The 22627-nt window shown below is 32.5% G+C and overlaps 1 protein-coding gene across 1 annotated transcript in view; it reads right to left on the bottom strand.

Moving 5' to 3' along the window:
- Window positions 1-349: 349 nt before the first annotated feature.
- LOC149182910 (alkaline ceramidase TOD1-like) overlaps window positions 350-22627 on the bottom strand; it is a 34348-nt gene continuing 12070 nt past the window's right edge. Inside the window, 4 exon segments of the mRNA XM_089414721.1 lie at window positions 350-675; window positions 1066-1642; window positions 1645-1859; window positions 1976-2056. Coding sequence (XP_089270847.1) covers window positions 350-675; window positions 1066-1642; window positions 1645-1859; window positions 1976-2056 — 1199 coding nt within the window.

Below are 22627 nucleotides of genomic sequence, written 5' to 3'. Positions count from 1 at the left end.
CCAGTATAGCCAGAATCACCACTGGAATTCACATGGAAAAACAATTAAGTCCCTATCATCTCCATTAAATGCAATACACATATTAGATATAGGTGCACGGTCTCTATCATCTCATGTTGGCAGAGGCAGTAAAAATGATTTCAATTATTGAGAAGTAAATCACTCATCTAATCCAATCTAGCACAAAATTAACATCCATGGCATCCATCAACATCATGGATTGGTTAAATTTGCATGTATGGATCCTCCCATATCCTGCTACTTCATGACCCTTCATAGTTTAAAAAATTTATAGCTTATGCAAGATGTAATCTTAGCATCTAATCAAATTTGAAATGAATTAATACAATCAAACAGAATATGCAGCCCACATTCTGTCCAAATACGATTTGCAGGCTCTGGATTCATAACCCAAAGAAATTTGCAGGTCCAAAGGATGCTCTTTGAAAATTCTTTGATTGACTTTGTAAGAGTGTCGATATTCATTTGTTATTGTATTAAAAATGGCTGATTCAAACATGTCAATCCTCACTTTGGGTGTCATCATGTCTCTTACATATGCAAATGGCAACTGATCCCGAGGATTGAAGATTTCTAATTCATTGAATAACAGGCAAGAAAATAGCTTCGTTGGAAGGGTGTGCTTTCTCAATATCAGTGTAGTATCAGGCACATCTGTAATGCCAACAACAACACACAAAATCAAAAAATCAGTTAAAGAGAGAACCAACCTCAAAACAAATCTCAGATGCTATCACACTAAAACTTCACCATAATTGAGCAAAGTTGAGTTCTCATACCACTGTTGTAGGGAAGGGAGACTGAAATTGGCAACATAAACCATTACACAATAAGAGTAGACAAGCAAAATTTCTGTATGAATCAAATATAGCCAAAACAATGACAAATGCAGAATAGGGAATATTAGCATCTTTGTTCATCTAAGCTGGTGGATGGACTCATATATTTGTACCGTCTCAATCAACATCTGTCCCCATGTCACACCTCCTTTAATAAAAGCTTTGTCACGATGGTGCACATGCGAGCAAAGTTGAGTTCTCATACCACTATTGTAGGGAAGCCTTTTAGAGCTCCAAGGTTGGAAGTCATTGGCACAGTAACTGTCCATTTGATATCTCACAGCTTCTTTGCTCCACTTTCTCCATCTGACTATAAAAATGGCTTCCTCCATGGTATGACTATTGTAAGGATGCTTTGAGACAACAATATCAACGTTGTGAGTTATATGGAGATTTTCCAAAATTAACAAAGGATCAACAACAAGTTGTAGCTTGGCATCCATCCAAATGTTGTAAACACGGTTTGGGAAAAGCCTGTGGGGAAGATACTTGGGTATGAGGCCATTCATTATAGATTCCTTGTATGGAAACTCCCTGAGCAAAACAATGTGCAAAATTCCAATTCTATGAGACTCATTGGGCTTGATCTGGTATCTGGCAATAACTTTGAGAGTTGCATTGTCCATAAACATGAAGAAACAAATGTTTTCTACTACAATTTTCCTAACATTCTTGGGTGGCTTAATCTTGTCATAGGCTCCAAATATAGCTGAAATTAGCACAACCCCCTTACACTGTTCGATGGCCTTCCTATCTTCTTCAGACATAAGGAACCCTCTTCAGACACAAGGAACCCTGGGGTACAGTAATTGGAAAAACCACAAGGCAAATCAGTCCCTTCAGAATAATTGAAATACCTTTTTCTTTCCTTCACATCCAGATTTCCACCGAAGGTCACTGGACCTGCTGCTGAATTAGGGTTTTTAGGTCCTTTCATGTACAAAAGCTGAGATTTATCAATTAACTCTTCTTTTTGAATATGATGAACAATAGCCGAGACTACCATCAACAACGAAACATAGTTTTAGCCTAATTACTTTTACATACATGCATGCCATAAGGTAATGTTTCTTGATAGATTTCTCAAATTGTTAAATATGAGGATCTCTCATTACCTAAAAATTGAGAATATAAGTGGCAAGACATATTCGCCATGGTTGTAGCTTTCTTGAGAAAATACTTCTTCGCTCCATAATCTGAAGGGTAAGCATTGCAGAAATGAAGTTGAAATCAAATACCTTCCCTCTAAAGGATCACCCTCCATTTTCTATTGTACAAAGCTTAAAATTAAGACTTGGACAGTGTTGTAATCTATAACCCTAGGGGAACTCCATTAAGCATGAATATAATTAAGTAGTGCAAATGATAATCCCGATGCTGAGTAAACCCATTAAATTCTTCGATGCTGAGTAAACCCATTAAATTCTTCGAGCAGTTCAAAGGAGAAAGAAGAACCTAGAAAGAAATTACATGACTGAGTAGTTGTATGCGGCAAGGGTTATGAAAAAAGTTGTGACGAGTCACTGATGATTTGACACCCGTCACTGATGATTTACCTGAACAAAACAAAGCATACGAAGGCTCTGTCAATGAAACCGAGGGTTTCTAAAAAAACATAAACGTATAATGACAGGGAAACGATAAAGAATACCAAATGTAACCAATTACCTAGCCAAAGCAATAAAGATCTTGTGCGTTCTAGCACTGAAGGAGAATTATCATACCAGTCATAGAAAATAGGACATTTAATCTATGAAAAGTATGCACGTATAGCCAATTTATAGAAAGTGCACTTTGAAAAGGAATAATGAAAAAATGAGCATCCCAGGTGAGGAGAAAACCACCATATCAACAATCAACGAATAATATCAAAGTGGAGCTGCAGGTCCGAGAGATTGGGGTGTGGAGATTCATTCCTTGTGCATTAAATTTCGTTGCCAGTTTGATACCACTATTTGGGAAATCTAGCTCAGTGTTGAGAAATTTGCAGAAATGGAGCAGTCATGTGTTAAGCATTGCAGAAATGAAGGTTATGCCTCAGCATTGAGATTGGGGGTGAAGTAACCTCAGCTATGAGATCGGGGGCGAGAAACTGTAATAGGTAGGTGGTTACCTCGTTACCCTAATCACCAAGGGAATCATCTGATGGCAAAGAGATTTTTAATCGTCTAACAAGTTATCGGAGGGCACAGGAGGGTACACGTGGAAGTTTAGGGAGTTCTTTTCAGAGGGGAATGCCTTACAGAATAATTATTATTTTAATTGGAAATCTTCAATTAAATAATAAAAATTAATTATGTCTCTCCCAATCTAAATTGCTTATTAGCATAATTCACTACCTTCATACATCTTGCATTTTTTAACATTGTTGTAACATGTGGATTAATTTCCTTTTTGGTGCACAATCTCCAACTTTTAGGATAATATGGTGCAGTGGCCCAACCCCTAAGATCATTATGACAAACTAAGAATAACAAAGAAGATGAAAGGTTGTACAAACTAGAATATTTTTCAAACAACTAATCCAACATTAGTACCTTAACTTTTTCATGAAGATATCATATTGAGAATGTTTCAAAAATGGTGGGAAATCTGGGCAGCGACTATCTCTCTTCTACGAGGGTGATGCGAAAAGAGTGATAAGATTTCATTGTTTTGATTTTTTCTTTGTTAAATCAGAAAAACCAATATTAATGGACATATTGGTATTTTTAACTAAATTTTGTGAAGTGAATAAATGTAGCTTTAATCGTTCACCTTAAGATGTTTTTTACAATATAATTTCCTAAGTCTATTTAATATCTTCATTATCATAAAAACCAACCTATATCCATCTTAACTCCACATCTACCAAACTCTCAGAGGGATGAAATCTATTTATACCTCTCAGCACTTGGTAGACCAATTAAGATGGATCTAAGCTGATAGAATTTCCTCTTTAAATAGTCTATTCTCACATGAATACCATGGTATTACCATGGGTCAATACCATGGGTTATCATAAACCTGGAGCTTCAAAACTACTATTAGTAATTTATAAAAATTAATAAAATCAATAATTGATTTTTATTTTTTTTCTTTATTTTAACCGAGTTAAAATGTTTAAGTGACATTAAATTACAAGATCCATTTCTACTCTTGATATACCAAGCCTCGAGAGGGATGAAATATTTTTTCACTCTATGCTAGTTTGCATATCGTGATATTTGATCCCTCTCGGTGCTTAGTAGATCCAGAGTAAAGATGGATCTATGCTGGTTTAATCCCCCCTTTAAATAGGCTACATTCCACGTGAATACCATGAGTCAATACCATGTGACATCTTTATTTTTATTAATACTAATATTAGGGTTAATAATGTTTTTTTGCATGGTATTAATAATAATTTGGCCCATAGTATTTGGACCATAGGCTTCACCTAAATATAATGCATTTTTTAGTGTTCGTAAATATAAGGTGACTTATGGAGTAAATATAAAAAAATGTTTTATTTATTTACCATACCTATTGTTTATTTATATTTTTATTAATTTACCATACCTCTTTTATAAATATGGTATTTGGCCCATAGGATTCACTTAAATAAAACCTCTTTTTTGAGCCTTCTTAAATAGAAAGAGGGTTATGGACTAAATATAAAAAGAGGTTTTATTTATTTACCACACCTCTAGTTTATTTATATTTTTATTTATTTACCATACGTTTGGAGTAAGTATAAAAAGAGGTTTTATTTATTTACCATACCTCCACTTTATTTAGATCTTTATTTATTTACACCCTTGCCATCGATGAAAACCATACTTGAAAATAGGGAGTTGTTCACAGAAGAAATCAGGGCAATTGGGACCAAATACAACCTCCCAAACCACCTTCCAAACCAAAAAATGGGAAATTGCAAACAAATTTAACATTGCAAAGAAGAAATCATGGTGATTGGGACCAAATACAACCTCAAAAACCACCTTCCAAACTAGAAAAAGGTTGATTGCAAACAAATTTAACATTGGAAAGCAGAAAATAAGGTGATTGTAATGGAATATAACCTCCCAAACCAGGGGAATCAGGTCAAATGAGTCTTTTCATAGTTTATCCGCCCCTTTTTTTGGGGCTAAAATGAAAAATATAATTATTTTTTAAATAAAAGTTGGGCTAAATATATGAAATGGGTGTTTTATAAAAATTTCACCCTTCTAAAATGAAAACCACTTAAATTTCGCCTTTGTGCTAAAATTCGCCCCTAATATTTACCATGGATATAATACAAAACAAAGGAGGGGTTTTTCCCAGTTGGGTTCCCCGGGAAAATTACTATGTTCATTATGATTGAATGATTGCATGTGTTTTTATTGTATGTTTTCCTTTTCAAAAGTTGAGTAGAATAAATTTGTGTTAGTTGTTTTCAGTCTAAATTCATCAACAACTACAAATTTCGAGCTATTTCTACATTGTATTAGATCTCTTAAATACTACATAGAAACCAGGTTTAAGACCTTTCTTAGAATTTTTTTGATTTGAAATGTGTTTTGGTGCAAATATTCTTCAACGCAAGAACAATGTATTTCAATGGATTAGGGCTTGAGTATGCATTGGAGGGAACCTCAATTTTTTTTTTCTTGGAAAGAAAGGATGAAAGCTATCATGAATGAAAATGGAGTATGGTAGTAAACACAAAATGATATTCCGAAACTAGTAGCATCAGATGCACAAGAAATTGCTCAGTGGAAGAAAGTCACAACAAAAGATGAGAGGATTATTCTGGAAGGTGTTAGAGATCATGTGGTTTCAAGCTTTCATGGAAATGAGACTCCTTTTGTAATGTGGAAAACTCTCATAGATCTATTCTAGAGAAGCATGGACATCAGGAAATTGGCATTGAGAGACACGACCCATTACATTCAAATTTGTAAAAATAAAATTGTTGTTCAATAGATATCCAGATTCACTCAGGTTCGAGATGAACTTTGAGGAGACAGAGAAAATGTTCCATCATATGAACTTATTAGCTTAACACTCCTTTGTCTTCCAAAGTCCTGACACAACTATAAGGATTAAGTTTATGGAAGAGACAACCTCTCAAATTTGAAGATAATGGTATGATTTGGTGCAAGAGGAGATCATATTAAACACTAGAGATGGTGTCACATATAGATCCGATGAGGGAGAAGACTATTCTCTAGATGGAAAAGGAAAGAATGTCAGAGGTGAGAAATCCCAAGGTGAGGCAGAATCTAGCTAGAACAATGAAAAGAAGAAATACCCTATTAAAATTAAATGCTTTCACTTCTATGAGTATGGACACTATGCAACCAAGTGTTCATAGAAGAAATCTAGTAAGGACTCTGCAGCATGAGCAGGAGGAGATGCTTGCACATCACAATTTGAGTTGGACTTCACCCTCATTGCTTGCAAGGTAAGCACAATAAGAGGGAGTGAGTGGTACCTAGACTCTGGTTCCTCATATAATACAATAGGAAATAAGGAGTTTTAACAGCTTAGAGGAGAAGGAATTATAATTACACATAGAGCTTGGAGATGATGGAAGGTATAATACCAAAGGGATTGGCACTATCAACTTTAAGAGGGAGTGAGGCTCCTATCATCACCTAAAGGTTGTAATGTATGTACCTGATTTGAAGAAAAATATAGTTTTTGTAGCTGTACTTGAAGACCGTGGATATGATGTGTTGTTCAGCAGAGGGAAATCTTATTTAAAGCATGTTGCTACTAGACAAATAAAACAAATTGGTGTTTGAGTTAAAAATATATACAATCTATAGGTAGATTTCGCCATGCATGCAACTATAACACCAAGAGTGAGGTGGGGCGATGTAGAGCCTTAGCCCCAAAGTTGCAAATATTTGGGAAGGGTCCATAGGAAAGCAACAACAATTGCAGTATACTCTTATCATGGATCATTAACCTTGCTATAGGGGCCCACAATTTTTATTAGCAGAAGGATTAGTGTCATTTGATGCTATCAGATCTTGGGAGACAATTGCAGCTTAGAGACACAATTGATTTAGTATTCTAGATGCCTCTTAGTTGCAGTTGTTTTAGTATGAACAACAACAGTGAGAGGGAGTGTTAGTTGTGTTATGTTACATTCCACTGTAGCAAGATTGGGGTTGTGCATAATCCTTTTCTTGTTAAGAGGGAGTGTTAAATTGTAGCAAGAAAAGGCTTCATTTGACTTGTGCCGTAGTCAAATGGAGAAATTTGAATTTCCACATCAACATGATGACTTGAGTTGTAGTTAGCAAGAGTGACATGGCCAAGTCACTTAGTTAAATCTTTCAATTTGAGTTTGTGGTCTAGAAGTAGAGTTGTGCATGAGTTGATTGCTAAGATATAGCAATGTAGTGGAGTTATTGTTAGTTAGACTCAATTATCTCAACTCTAGTCATGAATGTAGTCAGTAGGAGTTCAATTTTGAGTAGTAGTAACTGTTGTTAATTCATTGATATTTCATTTAATTGATCGATTTACTAAAAATAGCCCTAATCATGCATGGAATTCTAATATCCTAGTTGAAGTGGAGGAAAAGGCACATTGTAATTATTAATTGTATACTAGTTGAGTGTATAGGTTTTGCATTTGAGAAGGTGATCAATTCCTTCAGGTTTTGCACAAGGAAATAGGGAATTCCCCTATCTTTTAGGAGCTAATTTCCTCAAGCATTACGCAAGGAAATAGGAGTAAGGTTGAGCCTATTTTGGCTAAGTGTTGGTTGGAGAAGGTTAAAGAGCAAGAGATAAATATTGCAATCTAGGTTGAGCTTCAAGGATTGAATTCATCATTGTAATAGATCTATATTCTCATCTTATATTATACAAAATAGAGGAGGGGTTTTTCCCAGTTGGGTTCCCCAAGAAAAAAATGTGTTCATTATGATTAAATGGTTTCATGTGTTTCTATTGTATATTTTCCTTTCCACAAATTAATTAGAATAAAATTCTGTCTATTTTTTTTGAATTAATTCATTAGTGGTTGAAAATTTTGAGTTATTTCTATAGAGTGCCTAAAATGTCAGATAGGGAAAACTTGCACACACTTCATATCCGAAAATTTCAAACAATATTCACATATTTAACTCCTACACATATAACATCTAATGCCTACACATCTCCCCATACCGAGTTGTAAATCACTTCTCAATGCAATAAAAAAATAACACAAACATATTTTTTCAAAAATAATAAATATACTTTTTTATTTACATATGTTTCTTTTATATTTCACTGAAATATTATATTCCTATTTTAACTATTTACAAATATGTATAAATTTATATATTTGCAAACATACTAAATTGTACTTAATGGATGTTAATTATCACCATATAAATTAAGTGTGTATGATATAAATAAAAAATTAACACACACCCACAAGCATGCACATGACTTGAATAATGTTTTAATTTACATATATCTCTTTTATATGTTTAACCTTTATATTTTATTGAAATATTGCACTTCTACTAAAACTATTTACAAATATATAAAATTTAAATTTTCATGGTATACATATATAACAATAAAATTTTAAGATTAAAATATTTTCTTAATTTACATATGTTTCTTTTATATATAACTTTTATCAGTATTGCAATATTACACTTGTATTATAATTGTTTATAAAACATATAGATTTTTATAATTTAAATGTTTATATATATATATATATATATATATATATATATATATATATATATATATATAATTGTTTATATATATTAAAAAATAATAAATACAACAAAATTAAAAGAATATATATATTTTTTTAATTTACATATATTTCTTTTATATATTTAGTTTTTGTATTTTTATTGAAATATTATGTATATTATCTTTTACATTTTAGTGAAGTATTATACATATTATACTTCTATTATAACTGTTTATACATATATAAATCTATATAGTTTAGGTGTATATGGTCTAAATAAATAAATAAATAACATATCAAAATTTTGAAGATAAAGATAAATAAATAGAAAGAAAAGAATATTATTAAAAAAAGTTGTGTACTATGTAAATTAACAACACGACTCCCAACACCTTCCGAAACCTAACATAACCTTATTGGTCTCTCATGCACTACCATCCGAGCTATGAGTTCTCTAAGTCCCTTGAGTTGTGTGACACTACCATGGTTTTCTCTTAATGATGAGACCAACTTCAGTCTACTAATGCCAAGACTATGCTTCTAGCCTATGTACCCTTAGCGAGGAAAATGTATTAGTTGTGGAATTATTAATCAATCCAACTCAATACAGTAGTGCTTAAAAAACTTTTACTTCATTTACAGTTCACTTCAATTATATTCACTTTGGTTATAGGCAGTTCAATTTAACTTAACTTCAACAATAACCAACAATTTGTACGAACCATAAACATCAATACAATGCATAAATTATCAGAAATTTTCTACTACTATTGAATTTGAACTAAAATAATAATAATAATAATAAAATAAAAATAAATAAATAATAAAAAAATTAAAATAAAATTAAAATAAAATAAAAATAAATAAAAATAAAAATAAAAAATAAAAATAAAAATAAAATAAATAAATAAATAAAAAGTAAATAAAAATAAAAATAAAAATAATAAATAATAAATAATAAATAATAAATAAATAATAAATAAATAAATAAAAATAAAAATAAAAATAAATTAATTAATTAATTAATTAAAAAATAAAAATAAAAAATAAAAAATAAAAATTTTTAAGATTAAAATATTTTTTTAATTTACCTAGGTTTCTTTTATATATAACTTTTATCAGTTTTGCAACATTACACTTGTACTATAATTGTTTATAAAACATATATATTTTTATTTTATATATATATATATATATATATATATATATATATATATATATATATTACACTTCTATTATAATTGTTTATGTATATTAAAAAATAATAAATGGCAACAAAATTAAAAGAATAGATATATATATTTTTTAATTTACATATATTTCTTTTATATATTTAGCTTTTGTATTTTTATTGAAATATTATGTATATTATCTTTTACATTTTATTGAAGTATTATACATATTATACTTCTATTATCACTGTTTATACATATATAAATCTATATAGTTTAAGTGTATATGGTCTAAATAAATAAATAAATAACATATCAAAATTTTGAAGATAAAGATAAATAAATAGAAAGAAAAGAATATTATTAAAAAAAGTTGTGTTCTATGTAAATTAACAACACGACTCCCAACACCCTCCGAAACCTAACATAACCTTATTGGTCTCTCACGCCCTCAGGGCGCCATCCGAGCTATGAGTTCTCTAAGTCCCTTGAGTTGTGTGGCACTACCATGGTTTTTTCTTAATGATGAGACCACCTTCAGTCTACTAATGCCTAGACTATGCCTCTAGGCTATGCACCCTTAGCGAGGAAAATGTATTAGTTGTGGAATTATTAATCAATCCAACTCAATATAGTAGTGCTTAAAAAACTTTTACTTCATTTACAGTTTACTTCAATTATCTTCACTTTAGTTATATGCAGTTCAATTTAACTTAATTTCAACAATAACCAATAATTTGTACGAACCATAAACATCAATACAATAGCAATACAATGCATAAATTATCAGAAATTTTCTACTACTGTTGAATTCAAACCGGAAAAAATAAAATAAAAATAAAAATAGATAAATAAATAAATATAATTAATTAATTAATTAAATAAAAAATAAAAAAATTAAATTTTAAGATTAAAATATTTTTTTAATTTACATATGTTCCTTTTATATATAACTTTTATCAGTATTGCAATATTACACTTGTATTATAATTGTTTATAAAACATATAGATTTTTATAATTTAAATGTGTATCATATATATATATATATATATATATATATATATATATATATATATATATATATATTACACTTCTACTATAATTGTTTATATATATTAAAAAATAATAAATGACAACAAAATTAAAAGAATATATATTTTTTTAATTTACATATATTTCTTTTATATATTTAGCTTTTGTATTTTTATTGAAATATTATGTATATTATCTTTTACATTGTATTGAAGTATTATACATATTATACTTCTATTATAATTGTTTATACATATATAAATCTATATACTTTAAGTGTATATGGTCTAAATAAATAAATAAATAACATATCAAAATTTTGAAGATAAAGATAAATAAATAGAAAGAAAAGAATATTATTAAAAAAAGTTGTGTTCTATGTAAATTAACAACACGATTCCCAACACCCTCCGAAACCTAACATAACGTTATTGGTCTCTCACGCACTCAGGGCGCCATCCGAGCTATGAGTTCTCTAAGTCCCTTGAGTTGTGTGACACTACCATGGTTTTCTCTTAATGATGAGACCAACTTCAGTCTACTAATGCCTAGACTATGCCTCTAGCCTATGTACCCTTAGCGAGGAAAATGTATTAGTTGTGGAATTATTAATCAATCCAACTCAATACAGTAGTGCTTAAAAAACTTTTACTTCATTTACAGTTCACTTCAATTATCTTCACTTTGGTTATATGCAGTTAAATTTAACTTAACTTCAACAATAACCAACAATTTGTACTAGCCATAAACATCAATACAATAACAATACAATGCATAAATTATCAGAAATTTTCTACTACTATTGAATTCGAATTGAAATATATATATATATATATATATATATATATATATATAATAAATAAAAAAAAAAAAAAAAAAAAAAAAAAAAAAATGAAATGAAATAAATAAATAAATAAAAATAATAATAAAAAAATAAAAATAAAAATAAATAAATAAAAAATAAATAAAAAATTTTAAGATTAAAATATTTTTTTAATTTACATATGTTTCTTTTATATATAACTTTTATCAGTATTGCAATATTACACTTGTATTATAATTGTTTATAAAACATATAGATTTTTATAATTTAAATGTATATATATATATATATAGATTACACTTCTACTATAATTGTTTATATATATTAAAAAATAATAAATGACAACAAAATTAAAAGAATATATATTTTTTTTAATTTACATATATTTCTTTTATATATTTAGCTTTTGTATTTTTTTTGAAATATTATGTATATTATCTTTTACATTTTATTGAAGTATTATACATATTATACTCCTATTATAACTATTTATACATATATAAATCTATATAGTTTAGGTGTATATGGTCTGAATAAATAAATAAATAACATATCAAAATTTTGAAGATAAAGATAAATAAATAGAAAGAAAAGAATATTATTAAAAAAAGTTGTGTTCTATGTAAATTAACAACACGACTCCCAACACCCTCCGAAACCTAACATAACCTTATTGGTCTCTCACGCACTCAGGGCGCCATCCGAGCTATGAGTTCTCTAAGTCCCTTGAGTTGTGTGACACTACCATGGTTTTCTCTTAATGATGAGATCAACTTCAGTCTACTAATGCCTAGACTATGCCTCTAGCGTATGTACCCTTAGCGAGGAAAATGTATTAGTTGTGGAATTATTAATCAATCCAACTCAATATAGTAGTGCTTAAAAAACTTTTACTTCATTTACAGTTCACTTCAATTATCTTCAATTTGGTTATATGCAGTTCAATTTAACTTAACTTCAACAATAACCAACAATTTGTACGAAACATAAACATCAATACAATAGCAATACAATGCATAAATTATCAGAAATTTTCTACTATTGTTGAATTCGAAAAAAAAAAAAAAAAGGTCCCAACTTCCTCTTATTTCCTTGTGTAATTAAGGAGAAATTAGGCACCTAAATAGTAGGGTAACTCCCTATTTCCTTGTGCAAATCCCAAGGAATTGATCACCTGAATCAATTCCAAACCTGTACACTCAACTAGTATACAATTGATAATTACAATGTGCCTTTTTCCTCCACTCCAGCAAGGAAGTTCAAATTCCATGCATGTTTGGGTTATTTTTAGCTAATTTACTAGTTTAACTGAGAGAGCACTCAGTTAACAACAGTTCTACTACTCAAATGACTCAATTAATTACTTGATCTCAGTTAATTGACTTCAATTGAAAATAACTAAACTAGATTGCTACATTTTAGCAATCGCTACATGCACAAATCTACTCGAAGCCTATAACTCGAATTTACTGATCTAACTAGTAAAAATTCCATGTCACATAAGTTAACTTCAATCCAAGTCATCCTGATGATGTGGAAAATAGAATTACTCAATTTGAATAAGGCACAAGTCAAATTGAGCCTTTCTTGATATAATTTTTAAAACTCCTTCTTAGCAAGAAAAGGATTTTTTACCACCCCTATGATACACCTATGGAATTTTAATTTTCCTCTTGAAAATGCCTTTGTCAAGATATATGCATCCTGCTCCTCAGTTGGAATGTACTATAACATCATAATTATCCTCTGGACACAATCTCGCAAGTGATGGTACCTGCTATCAATTTGCTTGGACCTATCATGAAATACTGGATTCTCAGAGAGTTTAATACAACTATGATTATCACAATAAATCAATGTCAGATCAATATCCTGATTGAAAAGACCCAGAAGTTTTTTCCTCATCTATATGGCCTGACATGTTGCTTCACTTGAAACCATGTATTCAAATTCTGCTAAGTTGAGGGCCACAGACATCTGTTTCTTACTGTACTAGGAAATGGTTGCAGACCCAACGCTGAAGATAACACCTAAAGTAATTTTTATGTCTGATGGACTCCCTGCCTAATCTACATCAATAAATCCTTGGAGCTTCACTCCCCCTATCCTCTTGTACCATAACCCATACTCAGTTGTGCCTTCGAGGTATCTTGGTACATTCTTTTCTCCCTTCCAATACAACTTGGCGGGCTTCACCATGGCTTGACTCAATTGATTAACTGCATAGCACATGTCAGGCCTTGGTTTCACCAGATGCATTAAGGATCCCACAAGCTACTTCTATATGGTAGCATCTAGATCCTATCCTAAATAATCACTCTCCTTCCTCCAGTTTATAGTTAGAGGTGTGTCCATAGGCTTGCAGTTCTCCATATGAAATCTCTAAAGTATTTTAGAGAAATAATTCCCCTGACTCACAAACAACTCACCATCACTTTTCCATACTTCCATCCCAAGTAAGTAATGCATCAAGCCCATGTCCTTCATGTCAAATTCTCTTTCAAGGTCCTACTTTCAAGATTGGATCAACTGCTCATGCCCTGTAAGTATACGGTCATTAGCATATAATACAAGGATAAACAACTTGCCATCTACCACAATGTGATAGAGATTGGCATCTGCTTCAATTTTGGTGAAGCCCAATCCATTGAGATATGTGTCCATATGAGTGTACCATGATTGGGGCTTCTATTTGAGACCATACAAGGATCTCTTGAGTTTGCACACATGTGTCTCCTTGTTATGTCTCAAACCCCTATGGTTTCTCTATGTAAATTTATTCCTCAACAACACCATTGAGGAAGGAAATCTTCACATCCATCTGATTGATCTTCTACCCCATCTGTGCAACTAATGATAGAATGGTTTTGATCGAGGAATATCTTGCCACTGGGGCAAAATTTTCCTCATTGTCTTCTCCTTCTACCTGAAAGAATCCTTTGGCCATAAATCTGGCTTATTACTTCGTGAATCTCCCATTTGCTGCATGCTTCACTTTATAGATCCATCTTGAACCAACTAGTGACTTGTTCTCTGGTCTCAAAAGCACCTCCCATACATTTTTCTTTGATGGAGTCATACACATCCACCATGGCATCAACCCACACTGGTTGAGAAATTGCTTCCTCAAATGAAGAAGGTTTTGTCTCAGTGAGTTTTATCATGAGAGATATATATCTAGTGTACCTTTTTGGTGACCTTCTTTGCATGCGCAAGGATGTATCATCTCCCACATGCTCTTGTGCATCTTGCACCAATCTATCAAATTCTCAGGTTCTCTTCCTCCCCTCTCTAGAAGATTATGTTGAGTGGGTTCTTCCACTCGACCTCCTGTCTACTCCTCCACTTGTGGTTGCTCCACAACATCCTAAGCTCTATCTGAGGCTCCTCCTTAGAAACTAGAAGCTCCTCCTTTGGTGGGATATTCAACTCTCTCTCTAGAGAGCATCTCATAGCCTTCTCATATAATTTGAAATCTCTCCTCACTACTGTCACCTTGAGTGAGGTCAAATATACCTTTAGTTACGTGGTGTATCTATGTATCCTACAAAGATCCCCACCTTAGTTGTAGGCTTCAATATCTTCCTACTATCCTTAGAGACATGAAAATACACAATAGCTCCAAAAATTTGAAAATGAGATACATTTGGCTTCCTCCTAGAGAAAGCTTCTTCGAGTGTGATCATGCGAAGTATTTTGTGAAGAATCATGTTTTTCAAATAAAATGCGTTGTTTCATGCTGCTTCCCATAGATGTAATGGAAACCCTTGATCACGCAACATGGTTATTGCTACTCCCACTATGCTTATGTTCTTCCTTTCAACCACCCCATTTTGTTGTGGGTTATGGGGTGCTATCGGTTCTCTTCTAATACCCTATTTTGCCAAAAAAAGTCCTTGAAGGTGCTAAAAAAAAATTCTCCTCCATTATCACTTCTCACAACCTTCAAGATGTGACCAGAATCCTTTTCAACCAATGCTTTGAATTCAACAAATTTGGAGAAAAATTAATCCTTCTTCTGCATGAAGAAGATCTAACATTTTCGAGAAAAGTCATCAACAAAAATCACATAATACATGTATTTCACTGTAGAGGATATAGAAAATGGTATGCATACATTAGAGTTGACTCGCTTTGAGATTTCTCCAACTCTGCTATCTTGTCCTTGGAAGGAGGATTTGACATATCTCCAATTTGCATCCCTTGAAGACATCATGTTAGTTAAGAGTACATTTTGGGAGACCAGTGTTAATATGTTGCATAATTTTTAAGGCCCCATGGTGTAAGTGTCCATGTGCTTGTGCCAAAGTTCTCCAACATCTCGACTATGCACCTTTCCCTCCTCGCTACTCAGTGTAGCACAAGCTTCCACCTCAAGTTTGTAGATATTTTTCACTCTAACTCCAATTTGTTTCACTTTCCTGATAGCTAAATGTCTCAGAAAGGATTTCCATTTACTATAAACAACATCATAGCCTCTATCCTCCAATACAGCTACAAAGACCTAGCCCAGGTACATACATAACATATTTCACATGAATATTGGAGGTTGACTCCCTCTTAAAGGTTTCAGTTCCAATTCCTTTGGTACTGTTGGTTCCATATACTACTAGTGTTAACCCTTATTGTTATTAGTGTGAACCCCCTATTGTTATTGTTGTTTACATGTAGTCCCCATATTGTTATTATTGTGCCCCATAGAAGCAAACTATTATTATTGTTGTGCCCTTCGATTACTATTATTATGTCAGCTCTGATTATATTGTGACCCCTTAGACTCCTATATATATAAAGGAGGTTTTTACATTTGAATAATACAAGAACTATTCATTTGTGTAATGTAAAGGAGGTTTCCCCTCGAAGAGGCTTATTTTGAAGTCAATGATCTATCTCTTCTTCTATTTTGTAAGTTGGTTTCATAGCATTTGGTATCAGAGCTTTGGATTCTAGGGTTTTACTACTTCAAACAGTTCATCGTGACATTTTCTCTATAAATTCTTTATACGAAGTTTCAAAAGAAAAAATTAAAACCCATTTGAGACAAAATCTTGATGAACCTCATGTCTGAATTTCAGATCTTGTCTTGTTGTAGTCTCAGAGATATGAGTTGAGGAATCTAGGGGTTTTGCAGGCTCCATAATTCCATCTCAAATAGGCCATCAAGGCATATTCGCTATAAATTTTTATCCATGAAAATTTAGAAACAGAATTAAAACCCATTTGAGATGAAATCGTTTGGAACCTTGTGTATGAATTTCAGATCTTGTTTCACTATATTTTTGGAGATAGGATCCAAGGAAGTTATGGTTTTGGCAGGTTCCCCAATTCGATCGCAAACATGTGACCTTGGGAAAATGGTAATAACTTTCTCTCTGAGAATCAGATTCCAATTTTGTAAGAACTGACAGAAAGGGGATAGATAGTAGTTTTTTGGGCATCATTGTGAGAGCCTAAGGACAAAACAAAGGCACATGGAACACAGTACAATTTCGCTCTATTGAACCAGTCTATAATCAGGGCGTCATGGGATATTGGTCATAACCCTTTCTTCAAGAATCCAATTTCAATCACACCTATGGGGTTTGAAAGAGGACTCAGAGGGATCCCACAAGACATAAGTTCAGACCTTGTAGATCCTAAATTACATAGATACATTAGCTTCAATATAGATATCATACAAAGTGAAAATGTGTAGTTTTATTTTTTTTTATTTTCATAAGTTTTGTTTGAGAAAGTAGTTTGAAGTGATTCAAAGGGAATTCTGTAGCATAATTATCATTAATTGATGACTTGAAGAAATATAATGGAAACACATAGTAATCAACCCTAAATCTCTACTATGACACATGAATAAGAGGAAGAAATGCAACATGATATATCAAAATTACAAGGCCAAGTGCAACAAATTTTGCTCTCATAAAAAGTAACTGAAGCTATGATGGATGGTTTAAAGAATGGAATGGAATCTAAGATGGATGGTATAGAAGAAAAACTTAAAGGCAACATGGAATATTTGAAGATACATTTGACAAAGTTGCTACAAGAAATGCTTACTAATGGCGAAAGGGTAGTTAAGGAAAATCATGATGAAAAAAAAGAAATGTTAATCATCATTTCATAGAATCTAACATTGGATTGAAGACCCACCATGTTCCAAAGATAGATATGAAGAATTTTGATGGGAAGGAACCCGTAACATGGATACTACAGATGGTGCAATATTTTGATCTCTATAATGTGAAAAACACACAAAATGTAATACCCATAATTTTATTCATTGTAAGATAGCAAAGGAATTGAATTACTTCCTATATCCAGCACTAGAGTGTCAAGTGATGGTTGCAAATGGAGGAACCATAAATTTCTCTGGAAAGTGCCATAATATCAGGCTATCCATGGGAGAATATGTATTGAATAGTCCAATGATTTCCATTCCAATGGGTGGTGCCAATGTTGTACTAGGAGTCCAATGGTTACAATGTTTGGGTGCGATCAATTTTATTTTTCAAGAACTTTTCTTGAATTTTTTTTAGGAAGGAAAGGAAGTTGAATTAAGGGGTATCACAAGGAAACCAGGAAAGATAATCATCTCTAACATCATGAAAAATCTTCTAAAGAAATAAAAACATGGCATAATTGCACAATTATGTTCACTAGAGGTTCAAACAATGAAATCATCTAATTCTACAGATCTCCAAAAAGTCTTGGACAATCATTCTAAGGTTCAAGCAGTGGAAGATTACATCGAACATCAAAAACAAGTTCTCCAACTCTTAAAGGATAACCTCACTTTGGCGCAGAATCGAATGAAACAAAAGGTAGATCAACATCGCAACAAAAGAAGTTTTGATGTAGGAAATTAGGTATTTTTACGGCTACAACCATACAAACAAATGTCCCTCAAGCAAGCTAAGAAGGATAAGAAATTATCACCAAAGTACTATGGTCCTTACAAGGTGTTACAAAATATTGGCACTATGGAATACAAATTGGAGCTTCCTGCATCTTCCCCAGTGCACCCATTTCTCCATGTTTCATACTTAAATAAGGTTATAGGTGACAAGCTCCCAGTTCAAACAATATTGCTGGAAATTGATGAGGAAGGAAAAATCATATTGGAACTTGAAGCAGTCACAGAATCAAGAACCTGTTAGATACGAAATCGATTAATTTCAAAGTATCTCATCAAGTGGAAGAACTTACCCACTGAAGATTCCACATGGGAGGATGATAGTTTTATACAGAAGCATCGAGAACTACTCAAGCATTGAGGACAATACCTTTTTGGAGGAGAGGACATGTTAGGTCCCTATACTACTAGTGTTAACCCTAATTGTTATTAGTGCAACCCCCTTATTGTTATTGTTGTGTCCATGTAATCCCCATATTGTTACTATTTTGCCCCATAGAATCCCACTATTATTATAATTGTGCCCTACATTACTATTGTTATGTCGCCTTTGATTATATTATGACTGCTTAGACTCCTATATATAGAAAGGAGGTTTTGTCAGTTGAATCATCCAAGAATTTTTCATTTGTGTAATGTAAAGGAGGTTACCCCCTCGAAGAGGCTTATTTTGAAGTCGTTGATCTATCTCTTCTTCTATATTGTGAGCTGGTTTCATAACAGTTATTGTACCTCCCATCATCCCCAAGTTTTATGCGCATCTAGAGATCCTTCTTCTCTAGGCTACTGAAGAATTCTTTCCATCTTGTCATATGGAATGAGGTACCCGAATCTAGATACCACACTCCCTATTACAATGTTGGCCATGCATGCAATTAGGGTGAAATCTAATTCTAATTGTGAGGAAATTCCTTCACCTCTTGCTCCTCCTGAAGGCTTCTTCATAGAATTCTTGTGCGAAAACGTTTTTGCATAGTGCCCATATTCATGGCAATGAATTTTTTTTATCTTGCTTAGGTCCTTATTCTTTCCATTGTTCTGGCTAGAAGATGGATTTATTTGGGCCTTCTTATCCTTAGATTTCTTTCTCTTCCCAACCAAGGAAAAATTATCTTCCTCCTTAACTTTGGATGTTACTCCATCTATGGTGTTCCTTTAGATTTATTCCTACACCAAATCAAACCAAAGTCTCTCCCAATTTGGCAATTTGTCCTTTCCATTTACAAAATCCTGGTAGTTGTGCCAGGATTTTGAAATTCCTAGGAGAGATAAGATCACTAACTATGAAGATGGTATATTTTCTCCAACTCCTCCAAGCTCATCATGACACTGAGTGAATCTAGAGAGGTAATGTGGAATGGTTTCATTTTTATGCATGCAGATGTTTCCAAACTTGTCCCTCAATGCCAATTTCTTGGCATCACTGCTATTTTTGAATCAATCACTGAGGGTCTTCCACATGTTAGGTATTTCAACGCACAGGAAATAGTTAAGTATAACTTGGTCTAGTATAGAGTTAGGTAAAATGTGTTTCTTTACTATGTACTTTTGTAACTTACAATCTGATAGTCATGATATGTTCTAGACATGGAGTGATCTGACGATTCATTATCTCCTCGGTATTACCGACACTTGATCCATTGCTTAACACCTGATTGATCCATGATCTCTATTTAAAGAGCATGGAGGGTCATTTGTAAGGTGACCATTCATGAGAAAAGCTTATGTAGTTTCTCTTTCTTTTATTAATAAATTGTCTAAAGTGGTTGTGTTGTCTCAGGCCATGAACTGTTTCCCTTTTTGAGGGTTTTAACCACACCAAGAATACTGGTGTATTGATCTATGATCTGTTTATGAGCGATTTCCTTTGGTGTTTTATCTTATGAATTTACCCTATAAATTCCTACATGGTATCAGAGCTATTTGAGGGTCGTATCCATTGGTGATCCAAATCTGAAGCCGGTACAACTGCATCCAACTGTTGTTTCCTATATCTATTGTTTCTGACTGCTTTTGGGCCAAGAGGACTCATTTATTGTGTTAGGAGCATCTGTTCTAGTGAGGAACCCCTTTCATTTCATGCGAAAAGGTTTTTGGTAGCCCTAGCTACGTCATTTTTAAGATCTAGAGGTATACAATCTTTATTTGTAGTTTTAGTTATTCATCTCTTTGTTTATTTCGGTTTATTTAGCTCTCTATTTTTTTATTACCAGATCTATACCTTTCATTTCTACGTATGCTCTTTTCCCTGTAACTTTGTGTGATCTAGGCAAATCAGAAATAGAAAGGAAGGATTTTTCTCATGCATATGCTCTTGTCTGCTACGCCTTAGTGTGATCTCGAAAAATCAAAAACATTGAGTAAAATATATAGTTTCCAGTGAAAGCTAACTTCAAGCCATAAGGTTTGGTTTTTTTTTGCATGTTCGTATTGGGTTGTGTGTTTTTTTGTTTTGTAGGCAAAAAGGAATTTTTCAAGTAAGCACGCAAAAAAAAAACCCTTCATCTTTTCCAAGAATTACTAACATTTTAAACTAGCTCACTTGGTCCAAAGTTACTTTATGAGAATAGAGGTCTTGGGTTCAAGTCCTTTTTTGTTGAGTTACTTTTTCAAAAAGCACATGTAACTTATTTTTAAAGTACCCATTATAAAAAGTGAGTCACTTATAATTTTAAAGTCTCATTATATTTTATTTAAGTTACAATTTAGTGGGTAGCTCATAAAGTACCATTGTTAAAGTGACTTTCACTTATTTATAAAAGTGGGTCGCATAATTTTTTTTAAAAGTGGGCTAATTAGGTTAAGTATGGAAAGAGGGGGGATTTTTTTTTAAAATATAACATTACCATTCACTTCTGCACATTCACGTACTCTGTCGGCATTGTCAACAACTTTTTTTCAAAAAGCCATAAATTCTTCATCCAGAAGTCATTTTCAAAGATGTTATTTTAATCAGCCTAATTTTTCGAGATCTTTCCATTGAAACACTTAGTTTCAGCATATACAGCCTCATTTTCTGTTAAAAACGAAATTCCATGCCAAGTTATTCTTGACAGCACCAACTACTTCCAATGGTTATCCTACATTGTGGATTCACTTAGAAGTAAAGGTCTTTATAGAATAGCCTCAGGCCAAGAATATAAACCTAAAGATGAAGATAAGGCATTCAAATGGGAAAATAGGCAAGATCAAGCACGTGGGTTGATAGGGATGTCTATTTCTCTAGACCTTAGATTCCATATTGCAGAACTTGATACCCCTGATGAAGCAATGAAATAGTTCAATAAAGTTCTTGGAATTAAAAATGAAATTAGAGCCCATAAACTCGAAAATGAGTTGCTTACGTTGGACCCCAATAATATTTCTTCCATAGAATATTTTTTGTCCAAGTTCAAGACCCTTAGACTTCTCTTGGAAGGTGTTAAGGTTAAGAAAGAAGATCATAGCCTTATCTATTCCATTCTTACTAAGTTAGGACCAGCCTACTCTGTGTTTGTTACCACCTTCCATTCTACTAGAGAAACCTTTATTTCTCAAGGATAAACCTACAAGTCCCCCTCTTTTGATGCGTTTTTTGATTCTTAATAAGAGAACAAGAAAAACTCTTACATCTTGGTCCTCTTAACCTTGGAAACTCTTCTAAGAAATCCTTAGTCGCCCAACAGCAACCAAGTTCAAAGAATCCTAAGAAGCAGCATCCTAAAAGGAATGGTCCTAAATCAACCAAGTGTCCTAAGCACTTCCAATCTCAAAATGAAAAATCAATTCAACAAAATGATAAGGCAAATAAAAACAAAGGGAAGAAGACTGATAGACATTCAACATTTGTAATTGAGATGTCCACTTAGAATCCAAATTCTTTAAGAAGATGGAAACCTTGGAAGCAACAATGAAGAAGCATAACATCCTTTTGGAGCACTCTTTAACTTCAACTTCATCTTCAGGAATAACACTTTCTGCATGTGGTTGTCAAGAATCTCGTTCTGGTTATGCATTAAATGTATCTTCTTCTTCTCACTCTCATGAGTGGCTCATTGATTCTGGAGCTTCTTATCACATGGCCAAAAACAAAGCCATGTTTTCTTCTTTAAATGATTGTAACACCAAAAATATATATGTTGGTGATGATAGATCTCTTAGTGTTGTAGGGACTGGAACTATTCA

This window comes from Pinus tabuliformis, chromosome 3_2, assembly GCF_031772625.1.
Source record: "Pinus tabuliformis cultivar Carrire ecotype Pingquan chromosome 3_2, CPIR1, whole genome shotgun sequence".
Taxonomy (NCBI): domain Eukaryota; kingdom Viridiplantae; phylum Streptophyta; class Pinopsida; order Pinales; family Pinaceae; genus Pinus; species Pinus tabuliformis.
This window is presented reverse-complemented; position numbering and strand designations above follow the sequence as displayed.